The sequence below is a fragment of the Hippopotamus amphibius genome, chromosome 6 (assembly GCF_030028045.1).
Source record: "Hippopotamus amphibius kiboko isolate mHipAmp2 chromosome 6, mHipAmp2.hap2, whole genome shotgun sequence".
Taxonomy (NCBI): domain Eukaryota; kingdom Metazoa; phylum Chordata; class Mammalia; order Artiodactyla; family Hippopotamidae; genus Hippopotamus; species Hippopotamus amphibius.
In genome coordinates this window covers 48,205,242-48,220,270 of record NC_080191.1, presented here as the reverse complement: position 1 = coordinate 48,220,270, position 15,029 = coordinate 48,205,242, and the positions used below count along the sequence as shown (strand labels likewise).

General features: G+C 33.4%; 1 protein-coding gene across 1 annotated transcript in view; it reads right to left on the bottom strand.

Annotated features, from left to right (window-relative positions):
• Window positions 1-782: 782 nt before the first annotated feature.
• The window catches only part of PEX3 (peroxisomal biogenesis factor 3), a 28,603-nt gene continuing 14,356 nt past the window's right edge, over window positions 783-15,029 (bottom strand). Inside the window, exons 4-12 of the mRNA XM_057738566.1 lie at window positions 13,489-13,532; window positions 12,093-12,217; window positions 11,752-11,818; window positions 11,590-11,644; window positions 10,876-11,044; window positions 9,201-9,271; window positions 7,014-7,136; window positions 3,345-3,441; window positions 783-1,004 (exon numbers count right to left, since the gene is read on the bottom strand). Coding sequence (XP_057594549.1) covers window positions 921-1,004; window positions 3,345-3,441; window positions 7,014-7,136; window positions 9,201-9,271; window positions 10,876-11,044; window positions 11,590-11,644; window positions 11,752-11,818; window positions 12,093-12,217; window positions 13,489-13,532 — 835 coding nt within the window. The 3' untranslated portion in view covers window positions 783-920. The remainder of the gene's footprint in view (window positions 1,005-3,344; window positions 3,442-7,013; window positions 7,137-9,200; window positions 9,272-10,875; window positions 11,045-11,589; window positions 11,645-11,751; window positions 11,819-12,092; window positions 12,218-13,488; window positions 13,533-15,029) is intronic.

The window sequence follows — 15,029 nt, the reverse complement described above, 5'->3', positions numbered from 1 at the left end:
TAAAGCATTAATTCAATAAAACCATATTTTACTAAAATATTTTATTGCAGTAAGATTCACTGTGCTCAAAATCAATACAAAGTAATTTATTAAATTTACATACAAATGAATGAAACTATGTACAGTAGTTAGTAATAGCTGTGAGTAAACAGCATCAACACAATTTTGCCTCTAAATCAATATGTAGTTTTCTAAGGATTGTTAACAACTGTAAAGAAAATAATTGCTGATCATAGTTGTTCCTTTTTTTTCTGTTTTTTTTGGCCGCGCCATGCAGCATGCAAGATCTTAGTTCCCCCGACCAGGGACCAAGGATCGAACCTATGTCCCCTTCAGGGGAAGCGGGGAGTCTTAACCACTGGACCGCCAGGGAAGTACCTATCATAGTTGTTAAATTAACTGATTTCTATAAAAAACAAAGTCTTCTATCAGGTATATTTAAGACAAATAATTTATCCCTTTGAAGACTAACTGGAAAAAAGTCTGATTCACTCCTGTAGTTCCTGTAGTCCAGTGAACTTTATGATGAAATAGCATATTTTCCAAACTTCACACCTACTTCCCAGATTTTACCTCAGTGTTAATGTCAAAGTATACTGAATTTCATATTATATAAAAAAGTATCTACACTAATCAGTTTGGAACTAATATCCATGGTGTAACAAATTATTAATAATTCTGACATTTGTACTGTGTACACTCAGATATGCCCACAAAAACCAGTCTGTTGATGACTTTAAAAAAATATATTAAGATGCCAAATAAATCTATTTTATTACGAAATGAAGACTTTGATTAAGAATATATTTTTATTAGACATTTCAGTAACAAATCATTACCCTATATATAGTTGATTTATTCAGTGTATTTTTTTTTACAATAAATGAATTCCACTGTAGCTCTTTTTGAAGAAAAAACAATCATTTCTCCAGTTGTTGAGGAGTACTAAAAGCCTCGTACACATTAGCAGCAAAGTCTTTCACTTGCTCCATCATTAACAGATCCTAGCAAAGATGATAAAACATCTCAGTTTATAAAAAGAATAGATAATCTGAATTCATCTCTGCAATCAAGCACTAAGTTTTGTGGCATTAAGGCCCAAAAGAAAACCATTTAATGGAAAAAGTAGTTTTTCTTATAATAAATTCCTGGAGATATCTATTGTTTAAGTTCTTATACGAGGGATAGTGGATATGATAAGTATGCAAGTGTGGCTTGGAGAAGAAGACCCAAAATAGTTTTCAAATGGATTTTTGTGTGTCAAGCGCTGGATGAGTATCTGTTGAATAAATGATTACAACACTAACGATACAAGTCTAAAGGTACTTTTGCTGGAAGCTGACAACATGATTGAGGTATATTACTTTCTAACAGCATACACGTTGTATGTCATATATTATATATACACATGTACATAATCACACATATACACCTGACAACAGGGGGTCTTAAGGGATTTGTAAATGTAGATGAGGAAAAAATTACATCTTTATTATTATTAACCTTTAAAATCTAGCATTTCCTTCAGTTATTAATGTAAGCAACAAACTGATAGTATTAGCAGAACCTGTGAGTTTGCCTTCAGTAGAAATCAGACATTTTTATATATGATAGGTAGTTGTGGAAGTTACATGAAGTGCCACTACATCTTGTAAATTTTATTTTAAAAAGTATTTTGAAACTGTATGCAATTGGTTTTCTTTAAAATCTATGTATTTTACAATTTGCATTTATAGGTATTATTCTGAGAAGGCATCCACAGGCTTCCCCAGAGAGTGAAAGGACCCATGACAACAGAGACCGTTATGTGCCCCGTGAGCAGCAGAGAAACAGGAAGTGAACCGATTCTTTGTGTTCTCTCTTAAGCATCAGAAAACCCAAGTGAGCTCGGGCAAGTCTTGATCTCACAAATTCAAGGTTAAATTCTCTGAATACCACATGGTATTTTAGTTCACAGAAATCACAGTTAAAAAACTGGTGGAAGTCTTGTAAATTAATGGTCTAGTATATAAACTTAATCTATATCCACTAAGAAAATTTACTAAGCATTACTATCAATGATGTTTTTACTAGGTTGAAACCCTTTGTTTTCATTCTCAATTATACAGACTTTAATTAATGTAGTACATAAACTATTTAAGCACCAAAGATGGTGTTGTATTATGCTTGGTTGTATTTCCTATATGTCAAGATGAACAGCTTACTGGTGAAGCCAGAGACTTTATGAAAATGGAGAAAGGTAAAGTTAAGGTTTAGGTGCCAGAAGTTACAACTTTTTTCTCACACTAATATACATGTAAAAATTAAAATAAACAAAAAATTTAAAACCAAGTTTTTAATTTAAAAAATTTGAGCTTAAATTAAGCTTAAAATTAAGTGAAATGAGGTCAGCCTTATTCACTCTTTCTTCTGCAATATGAATGGCTAACTCTCATGGGTGAGAAGGTTGACACAGAAGACTGAAGAGAACAGTGAGGAAAAGTAGCATGTGAAGGACAAGCTAGTGACACTACACAGAGAAAGGAAGAACTACAACCCACAGCCTCAGGGCTCTTCGTGTCCTCAAGCAGAAAACCACAGAGATACTCTACTGTGAGACAAATGATACTGAGAAGATACCGTCTTTACACTTAGGCCCAGGGTCTCTTCTCACTGCACATTATGGCAGTAGTTCAGAATTTAGGTGTATTGCAAGTAATTTATTACCTGTTATACAGTTTTCAAGTTGGCAAGTGACCTGGGAAAAAAACCTGTGGATTCAAAGTTGTCCTTTTAATAAAATCAGTCTTACTTGATGTATTCTATTGATAAAATGCTTTCCTAAGAAAGGAGATGGAGTTATAGGTAGTCTAGTGAAAAATTTAAATAACCTACTGAGTATGCAGCTTTCAGTGCGCAGATTATTGGTGCACTATTAATAGGTATATTTATTAACTACTAAAATGCTTTTCTTTTCCACAAAAATTTTTCATTTCTCCTCAAAATCTGAGGAACTAGTTCACTGATTTGATTTGCCTCAAGGCTCAACTTTCTCACTACCACAGCTTAGTGCAAAACATTAACACTGTAAACTGAAATGACCACTAGAATGTATCTGGACTAAAATGCAGTCTGTCTAACACGTGTTGGACTATAACATGGAGAAAGGTATTCCCAACCTCATAAAAGTGCCATGATACATTATTACCCTCTTGGGCCATTCTACCATTCTCTACACACGATTTCAAGTTTTTGGTTTCTTTGAACAAATATCATAGAAGGTAAATGTAATTTTATGTTGGACAAATAGGATCACAACCAAAAGTACAATCTGTTTTAATAATACCCCCAAGCTTTCCTCTTACCTGAACGAAATGACTCGGTGTTTCACTGCAAACTGAATGGATCTGTCCATTTATTATTGGAATTATCTTAGCTAATGGCAGGCTGACACTGGAAAGACTGAAAAATCATCACAGTAATAATTATTTTCTGAAATGATCTTATAGGAATTTAATATTTTATTCATAAGAGTAATAGTCATTGAAAAGTACTTACAGAAATGTATTAATAAGAAAATAAAAACCACACATAATTCTACCATTTACAAATAACTACAATTGACATAGTTAATTTCTTCCAGTAATTTTTAATACACATCTATACTTTTTGTGTTTTTTAACACAACTATAATGTCCCAAGCAACACTGTTTTGCATTTTTATTCAGAGGTTATAATCATTTTTCCACCTCATTAAAAGTTCTTCCAAAGATTTTGTCTGTTTTTTAATAACTATCCAGTAATCTATCCTCTAGCTGTGACAATTTATATCATTAGCTCCCTACAGTTGGGCATTTAAGTTTTTACCTAATTTTCCCTAATATAAATAACTCTTTGTATTTACAGTAAATTACTGCGTTGAAAGGTACGAATGCTTTGAAGCTTCAGAATGTATATTGCCAAATGTCCTCTGCTTCTCTAACAGTGTGTGAAGATACTTGCTCTATCATGCCTTCTTTCTACATCAAGGATTACCTTTTTCTTTAACCTTCATATGTCTGATAGCTGAAAATGGTATCTCACATCTTTGGTCTGTATTTCTCTTCACTAGCAATGTGAAATGTTTTTTTCCTCCGCTTCAGTGAACTGTACCATTATCTATTCAGCTGGGATCCTTGGCACTTCCTTCTCCTGCCTATATCCAGCCTCTCCACAATCCTCAATATTTCTTAAATGGTCTACTTCTCCCCACTGCCAAACCCATCCACAGTAAGCACTCTCTCTTCTCTAGACTACAGCAATGACCTTCTAACTTGTAAGTGCTCAATAAACGTTTCTTGGATAAATGAATAAATGAATGTTATGTGTGATTACATATATAATGACTGTTAAATAATGAAACTACTTTTTGTGTGTGGGTTAAAGACTTGATTTATTACATTAAATATCATACTTCATAAATGTCTCTTTGCAAAATAAATATATAAAAATCAGCGACATTCCTGAATTTGGTTCACAAAATTTCTTTCCTAGTCTTACTGCACTGGTTAGAATAATAAAGGGAAGTTGAGTAAATATGTCAATAGTGACAATCTTTATAGTGCCTTTTATTTAATGGAAATAATTCTAATGTGTTGCCATTAAGTATAACATTTGCTTTTGATTTCAAATATTTTACTGTATAAAAAGGATTTTTATTTCTAGAAGAGGTTTTATCAGTAATAAATGTTATGTTTTATTGAGTGCCTTTTCAGCAACATTGAAGATGACATTTGTTTTTGTCCTATTAACTTATTAATGTTATGAATTAGTGTAATAACTTTCTTAATATTCAAACCTCCTTGCAGTCTTAAACCCTAATTAGTCACAGTGTTGGGGAATAACCAGAAATTCCAGGCTCTGACATGAGAAAGAAGTGAGTGAACATCTAGCTTTATTACTTGCTAGCTGCATGACCTCAAATTGTTTAATTTTTCTCTCTCGTTGTTTCCTCACCTGTGGAAAGAGGAAAATACTACCACTTACTTCCTAGGGCTATTTTAAGAATTCAGTGAGATAATGTTCTGAAAAATACCTATCATGCTTACACACAGAAAAAGAAAAAGGAAGTACTGGTCACTATTATTATTGCTATATATTTCTGGATTTCATTTGTTTATATTTTATTTAGGATTCTTATATCCATATTCATACTTTAAGTCAGCATAGTTTTTCTTTTATTTCCCTCTGTTTATCCATTATATTTTCTATTGGGTTGTTTCTTGTGATAGGAAAACTTTTAATATTTTATATATATAAATATATACACATACGCATGTTGTATATACAGTATATACATAAATATATACATATATAATATACAAATATATGTAAAATCTAGTTTTATTAGTTTGCATCACATTTCAGTTGATTCTCTTGAGGGTTCTGGATTATTAACTGTAGTACACATAATAAAAGATATTTTGTTTCTTTGCCAACAGTTAAGTATAGACACTGAGTACTATAGGAGGGATAACGAGTGCTACAGGAGTTCAGAAAAGACTATCAATGGCTGATGTAATTGTAACATAATTTTTATAATTCTTTAGTGTACAAGATAAAGTATTTGTTTTTTTTTAAAACTTTTAAAATTTCCAACATTTTATTTTTTTAATTTAATTAATTAATTAATTTTTATTTATTTATTTTGGCTGTGTTGGGTCTTCATTACTGCGCATGGGCTCTCTCTAGTTGTGGCAAGCAGGGGCTACTCTTCATTGTGGTGCACGGGCTTCTCAGTGCTGTGGCTTCTCTTGTTGCGGAGCACAGGCTGTAGGCATGCGGGCTTCAGTAGTTGCAGCACACGGGCTCAGTAGTGTGGCACATGGGCTAGTTGCTCCGTGGCATGTGGGATCTTCCCGGACCAGGGCTTGAACCCGTGTCCCCTGCATTGGCAGGTGGATTCTTAACCACTGTGCCACCAGGGAACTCCCCAAGTATTTGTTTATATTAAAACAACTATTACAATTCTTACCACTACTCAGGAAATAACAATACTTTTGTTAGGCAGAGATTATAGTGAAATTTTGTTGTCTGGAGCACTTTGATTTAGGGAGTTTATAGAGGCTGAAATTTTTTTTTGTTAAAGAACTGCTAAAAAATATTTTAGGATGATGTTTAAGTTGCTTCAGAAAATAAACTTTATGACCCTAAGCATTCCAAACCCTCATGTAAACTGCACATTGTTCCTTTTTGTATAATAAAGATGGGTCCCAGAGAATTGGGCAAATAATCTCTTGCCCTATGTATTTGAGAATTAAATTGGACACTGCACATATACACTGCATAGCAGTTACTGTTAATTCTAACAAATGAGTTTATAGTCAGTTAATTTAGTGCCTATTAGTTTCTGAATTTATTATAAAAAAACTGCAAAAGAGTATAAACTTAATAGGAGATTCAAGGTGCCCATGCTGAGATCATATGAATATACTAAAACCATAAGATACTTTTTGGCACTGTGAACCCCATGACTTAGTAACAATTATGATTAAAATCACTACCAATTGTACTAACTAAAGATTCCTAATCCTACAATAAGGGTTGTAGAACTAAGAGATAATTCATCAAATGGGAATCTAGAAAAAGAATGCTTGGTTGAATTACACAGGCCAATATGGGTTATAGTACTGGAACAATACAAGGGAAAACATTAAAACTTAAATAACACTTTCAGTTTTGTATTCTAAAGAGTTAAATTTAAAAAGTCTCAATAATTGAAATGTAGCCTATAGAAAAGTGGTTTCACAACTTAAGTCCTTCTATATAGTGGCAAAATTTTTGGAGGAAATGAAAGTTTTAATATTGAATACTGAAAGAGCGCCTCCTAATGAAGGAGTCATTGGTTTAACAGAGTTTAATTTGTTGAAAAAATGAACATTCAAATTTATTCTCTAAGATTTTTTTGCTACCTGGAACAAAAAATACACACATCCAAAAGCACTATTTTATTAGAACATTCATTAGACTGATAACATTCTTATATGTCATCTTACCTATTCATGGAGTTACCATGTTGCAGGTCCTGTTCAGTAGGTCGAAAGAACTCAGCCATATTGTCTAGCAGTCTACTAAATCCTCGGCTTAGACAGGTATTCAAAACTGTACTAAAATCTGGACTACACAAAATAAGAAAATAAATTACTTTTTAGATTTTCAATGGAAAAGGACATAAACTCAATAGCCATGTGGTTACCTTTGACAGACCCCAACATTTCTAGTCACAATTTAGCTTTTACAGACTAAAACAGTATAAAAATATATCAAGGAATCAACCTCAAAAGTTAATTATAAAAAGTGAGCTTATTATTTAGCACAACACAATGAGAATATTCATTTGCTAGATTTTCTTACATTTTTAGGAAGCACTTTATAACTGCCTTTTATAAATATTGATAACAGTATTACTTCTCTTGAGGAAACACTTGAAGCGGAATCTTCTTACAGTCACAGATTATTGGTTTCCTTTATATGCTCCATCATATCATCCCAGTGAGACAAAATATTTTATTAACATGTACAATAGATGAGGAACTGGATACTTAAGGGATGAAGAAATTTAACCAAAGGTATGTAACTAATAAATCTGGGAGCCAGAATATGAACCCAGGCCTTTTTGATCTTAAAAGTTTAAGCTCTTTTTGTTACATCATGTTAGTACCTTGCAAAAACTCTTTGCTATAAAGAATAATATATGTATGCTATGAGAATTAGAAATTGCCTAGTTGCACAGATTAGTTCTATCTTTGACGTGTAGAAATCTCAAGTCAACTCATGAGAGTCAAGGGCTACAGCTATAAACTTGGGAATTATTAACATACAGATAGTAAAGTAATGGGAGTATATAAAATTGCCTGGCGCAGCTGAGGATGAAATAACAACAAATACCTGGGAAACACTAATATTTAAAGGAAAGACAGGCATAGAGGAACCTAAGAAGAAATGATCTGAGAACTAGGAGAAAAATTGGGAGATTTTCACTGAAGCCATAAGAGAAAGGAATTTCAAGAAAGCCTTGATCAACAGTATCCATTATTAGAGAAAGGTCAAGTAAGATGAACATTACATGTTGACTGGATTTGGCAAAAGATCACTGATGACCTTTTTCTAGAGCTTCATGGAGTGATCTAAATAAGAAAAAAGTGGAGATCACTACTGTAGTAAGTCAAGAGACTAGAACTTGATGAATTCAGGTAGTAGATTCAGTAGCTGAGTTAACCTAAAAATTTGCTGATTTTCTTCAAGACTATGAAAAAAATATTATAAACAGAGGATATAATTTGTCCAGAAAACAGAACTAGAAAAAATGATCTTAAATTATCTTTAACTGAAAAGAAACTTTGATATTTTAATCACTTAAGATAAAGCAGATGTAACAGGTATTACAACTAAGACTTTACAATGATAAAATTACCTCAAAGAGTGTAAGTGGCTCAGCCAAGGTTGACCAGCTAATAAATAGGACAGCCAACTTTGAATCTAGGTCCTCTCATCTTCTAATGCATAATCTGGTGCTTTTTCCATTTTTAATACTCTGGCTCTCTTCTGGGTAATTTAAAATAGTAATAAATAGGGAGGATGTGAAATTTTTATCACTCAAAGATTCAGGAACATTGCAGTCTATCCTGAAAGGGTTAGGGGAAGTAGTTCTCAAAATTGAGTATGTGCGTGTACACCTGAGGACTAGCTGGAGCTGGCTGGCTCTGGCTGCCAAGAGCATCTTCTCCCAACTCTCCAAATCAGCACTGAGTGACATCAAGTTGGTCGTCAGCACTGCTGTGGCTACAATTTCAGTTTCTATTTTTTTTTCTCTTTACAAGACTGGTTATTAAACATTTACCAGTATACACTGGGCATATGAGAATCATCCTTGAAAGCTCTCCTCAAAATATAAATGCTAACTATTTTCTAGTTCCTTAACTAGTATATCAGAGTCTCTAAGCTAAGAAAATACATGGGGGCAAGGCATGGGTATCTGGAAAAAAATCTTTGCTTCCCTCCCTATCCTAATAAGAGAACCACTAGTTTAGGTAGGAAATCCTATTTAAAGGCAGGGGAATAGATTTAAAATTTAATTTTAACAAAATAGTATGTTGAATATGTTGTTCAAGAAAAACTATAATATGGTCATAAGTACATTCAAAAAAGAAACACATGTTTTCTGTTACATGCAGTATACATACCTTTCCAACATGTCTCTAGTTTCATTGAGTAGTTTAATAGTGGTAACATCTCTAGGAGAAAGCCCACAGGCCTGTGAAATTAAAATGCCACACTTCAGGGTTTCAAATATTAGCACAGGGTTATGATGAAACAAATCATATTAATAAACTCAAGAGTTTGGAAAGTCTAAATGTCTATGTTCTATCAACACTCAAAAAACGTTAAACCCAAAAAACTATATAAAGATTCATGTGCACAGGTAAGTAGTATTTAAAACATGAGTCACAGTAAGATCTTTGTAAGATCTTTGATCACCTGACCCCTCTTGGACACATTTCTAGAATATACTTACAAAGAAAAAAACTGTCTTTGAAGCTGCAGAGGCCAGGGATTTTTTTTCTTTGATTTTTAAGACATTTTGTCAGGACGTGTATGTGTCTTTTCTCATCAATCTAGTTTAGTCTAAGGCTCTGTGTGTCCTTTCAATATGAAGTTGCAGGTTTAAATTCAATTCAGGTAAGATTTGCTCCGTTATCTCTCTCTTCACCTGTTCTTCTGAATCATTTTCTTTTTTAATTCCACTGTTGAATTTCAAAATTTGGAAATTGCTTTATCATTACAGAAAGCTTTTTAAATACTATTATTGTGTCTCCTCAAGATTCTAATTTGTAAGTTAAGTTTTCTCCTGTTTCTTTCATTAATTCTGTCAGGTCTGTTCTGCTCGTCTAGTTTAGCCTCCATCCTGCAGTTCACAGGGTTTCCTTAAATGGGTTGCAACTTTTTTTTTGGCCTACTCATGGATGCAGGGTCTCTCAGGACCCACCCAGGTCTATCTCTGGGGTCTCTAGGGGAGGGGAAAACCGGCAGGCAATGAAAAACATGGCAGTCTTTGTTCTAAAGGGGGCTTTATGCTGACGTATGACATAGGGGCCTCTCCGGTATGACTTTTCCAATTGTTAAGTGAGAGATAGTCTTCTCTCAACTGCAAAAAACAGATGCAATCTGCTTATGTATAAAAAAACAGCAATTATTCTAAAATGAGGTCTACAACCTGCAATCTTTGGCATTTTTATTATTCTTAATCAATGAATAACTTAAATCACAACTGCCCAGGACACACCACAGCTGACAATTGTTGGATTAGGCCTTCTTTGTTTCTCAACTGGATGACTGCAATCTCCTTCAGTCCATTTTGATACTGCCATCACTGATTTATCTTAAAAAGCAAATGTGATTGTGGTACTGGCCTGATTAAAATTTACCTTTGTCTAGAAATGGAAGTTCAGACTCTTTATCTTGGCATACAAAGCTCTTTATGATCTTGCCCCAACTACCAGTTTATCTTCTGTTACTTGATTTCATACAAACATGCTCTTCCCACAGGAAATGATTTTTTCTCCTGAGTTTCCCAGGTATAATGAACATGTCTTATTAATTTTATATCCCAATCACACATCACAGGGTCTGTCACATTCAATAAAATTTTGATGAATATCTAAAGTGGTTTCTAACTAGAAGTCAGTTACATTTAGTTTGTTTTCTAAGTGAATGAAGTTTTATTTAAATTATTGAAATATATGTCTTTTAATCACTTACCTTTCAAGATACTCAGAAATCTAAACTTTAAGAGATAGTGGGAAAAAAAATTAAAAACAAAGAGTAACTGGTTTGGTTAAATGGTTATGAATTAAGCACCTGAACTGCTAATGGAGTTTCCTCATCTGGCATCATATAATGGCATAATAAAGATTTGGATCCATCGTTATTAATCCAAGAAGAAGATTTATGCTGCTCAACGAGATCTCTGATTTCTTTTAGTTTTTGCTCCAAGTCCAAAAGGGACAAAGAATGTTTAAGAGAAACACTAGAAACAGAGAAAAGGGAATTGGGATAAGTTGAAACTATACAACACATCCTATATACACTCTGTTCCCCACAGGTTACTACCCGAGATCCTGGTTCATCCAGTCAAACCTGAAATTGCTGATTGTGAAATCACTAGAGTAGATTAAGAAATCAGCCACCAGTTAAGGGCCAAGAAATACCTTGTTGCAGATTTCACAAGAAAATTCCCACTGTAACTAAAGATAGTAGTAGTATGAACGGGAGTTAAAAGCCCTAGAGGCAGATTTTTTAAAGTGGGTCTTTTATCTCAAGATCTGAATATTTCTGGTTTGTTTGGAAGTCACTCAATAAACAACATTAACACTTTTCTCTTAGTATAAAAAGGTTGGTACTGATGAAGAAAATGGATTCCATAACGGAATACCACAGGGCTGTGTCTGTGCTAGGTTAAAAGAGCTTCTCAGACCACCATCTGTCAAATCGCTAACTTCATTAGAACAATTCTAATTTCTCTTTTATTCATCAGAATCAGGAAGTCAGAAAAGCCAAAGCACAATGCCTTACCTTCCTAAAATCCTCTGCACAGCTTGTTTAATGACAGTGATCAATTCTGTCAGGCCTACCAAAGTGAAAACAAACACAAAAGCCTTGTTCACTCTTTCAGTTCCTCAACAACACAAATGAACAAATCAGAATTAGTTTACAGGTCATGAATAAGAATCTTACCATCTCCAAGGAGGTGCTGAATACTTGATAAATATTGCTGTTGGACATCTGGGGGGGCAAGAACTGTCTGTACAAAACAGAAATAAGATCCCCAATATTATTAGTAAATAATAATATTCTCATTATGACTTGAGCTGAGATTCTTTAGGACCTGGGATGATAGGAAAAAAATACTATTCTTTAATATAACAAAAAGTCTAGCTTCAAAATATGAAGAAGAATAATGCTAAAAGTTTATAACCACATGAATATAAAGATATTTATCCTATATAAATTAGCATGATAAAATTCTGAACCTCTTGAAAGAGAGGGCAATATTTATTTAAGTCTATTAAACTTACGGTGCCATTTTTGCCAACTGCTGCATTATCCAGGTAAATATATCCACCAATTATGTTTAACTGGACTCGCAAAAGAACCACCAGCATGCAAGTACTGTACACAGCTACGATACTTCTTGTGAAACCTTCACAGAAAAAAGAAAACCACTTGGTACTAATTATTAAAACACAAATGTGTAAAATCACAAACCATCCCTATAGTTATTTTTTCACAAGATGACTTTAAAAATACAATTGTTTCAAGTACAAAAATATATCAATTCAAAATATTTCATAGTTTATCTGCTTACAAAATGTTTATTGTAAATTAGGAATGATCTCTTAATTGAAGCAATAACCAATAAAAACAATAACCAATATGTCCAGTGAAAGGTTATATATATTAGCTTAGAAAGGAAAAAAAGAAAAGACTGGGAAGCACTAAGAGTTGTAGCCTCAGAACTCTGAGCTGTCCAGGGAGATAGCTCCGCGTAAGAGGAGAGGGCTGAGCATGGAAGAGCTCCAGCCATCAACGGCAGGTAAAGAGGGTAAAGGACAAGCCCTTTAAAGGGCTGAAGGAAGGTACAGAAATTCAGGGAAACACCCAGAGATCAGGCTTCACAACTGCCTCGGAGAGAGTGCTCAAAACAGAGGAGAGAGAAAGGTATTGACTCTGGCTGAGAGGTCTAGTAGGAGGAAAATGTCCAGTGGATTTAGCAACACAGAAGTTACTACTGATGCTTGTGACATCTGCTTGGTTGGAGATATAGGAGTGGAAACCAGGCTCTCGGTGTGAGTGAGTAGGAGTAAAGAAGGAAAGAAAGGGAATGTAGAATCTTTCATATTATACAAGAGATGTGAGAAAGTACAACAGCTGAAAGGAAATACAGGGTACCACAAAGGTTTAGCTCATTTTCAAACAGGCAAAGTTTAAGCATGATTTGGTTGATAAGGATTAGCTGAATGGACAGGAAAACATAGGAATCATGATAGAGTATGAAGTTCTGAGACAGGGAGAGAGATACATCTATCTATTCTAGGGCAGCTTTTTGTTTCAAATTTTTATCACTAATCAAAGTTTGCATACAATATCAAAGTAAAATTACTATCTGGGTTGGAGTAAAAACTTCCTTTGAGGTATATTACAGATATCAGTACCTAATATACACATATGTATTTAGCATAGGACAGGTTTATATATTATCACAACAGTAATAATACCACCACCACCACCACTAACATTTACTGAATAGTTTCTATGACCAGACATTGATCTACTTGCTTTTATGAGAATTATTTAATCCTGACAACAACTCTAAGAGGTAGGTAAAGAAGAGTCACCCACATAATAGAGCACAAAAACTTTTCATTAAAAATATTTTAAGGCTGTGCTGTTACACAGAATATGTAGGCTTACTTATTATCTTCAGATCCTCCCATATTTCTAGCTTGTTTGAAGGCCTAAAGAAAAATATCAGAAAATATGAAAATAATAATCTAGGTAATCTAATAGAAAACTCTGAATTTTACAGCTTTATAGTTAACTATATTTTATCACAGGATAAATGCCGAAACAAAGCCCATAAAATACAGTAAAAGCAACTGTAATCTCAGTCACTGATGATTACAACCACTGTCACTAGTATACCAGTGCACATCCTTCCAGGCCTTCTCTCCTTTCTGAGCATATGTGTATTATAAAATTATACTGGAAAAGCAGGAATAATATTTATTTCTTTCCCTTATTTACTCTTTTACAAATAATGAAGCAGGTTCTATAATTCATCAAAGGTAAGTAATGACATTTTTGGTTTAAAAGTATCATTACAAAGACATGCATTTAAATGTATGCTCGGTGTGTTTCCACCCACTGTAGTTATCATCCTTATTGATGTTCAAACTGCCCTTCTTTGACCACTGTGGGACTATTCAGGTTAGTTCCTAAGTTCTTTAGACACGACCCCTTTAGTCTTTGACAGCTTCCTTATTTCCTGACATAAAAAGCTGTCCTGGGTTCATCTCATTAAATTCTTGCTGCAAATCTGAAATCATCCGTTTCTCTGAGACTCCTGGTTCCTAGTAGCAGAATATAGTTGTCTGAGACTGCAAACTTTGATTAAGGATGTTCATTGCTACTGGGTAGGTCATTATTTCTAAGCCTTTTTAGTAGACCAAGCTAGTAAATATATGTATTTATTTATTTATTTGAGTATATATTCAAAGAGATAAAATACATCATGAATTCATTTTGTTACTTCTAATTCAAAATTAGGACCACTGGGTTTTTTTAACAATCTCATTGATTCATTTATTTTACTATCATTTTTTAGACATTGCTTTTTAAACACTAAACATAGTTTCATAAATATATAAAATATTTACATGGTTCCAAACTCAAATTTATACAACACAGTATATTCAAAGAAGTCTGTTCCTACCCACCTTTATTCTTTTTCTTCTTCATAGGTAACTATTAAAAAAACATACTTTTAACTTTCCATTGTTTTGCTTTATACAGGCATATATGTGTATATATTCATATCTACCGCCTTAGATAAATGGTAGCATACTATACACATTTTCCTTTACCTTTAAAAAAAATATAACAATAATCCTGGAGATCATTCCGTAATAGTATACAGATATAGCCATCTTTTTTTAAAAACAAACAAACAAACAAACAGAAACACGGCATAGCACTCCACTGAGTGTATGTACTATGCGGATGGAGTTCAGTGCTTTTGAAATCACCTTTGTGGTAGAATCAGTTTTTTTTTTATTTCCAATCTGTCACAGATGAACACTTTTATAAAATACAATAAAAATAAATTACTAGAAAAATGAAATTAAAAAACCACAAAGATATGCAAAATATAATCCCATATTCCTTATTATTATAATCAGACATAAATTTACATTCCAATAAGAAGTTTAGTTACCATTACAGTTGTGGGATAT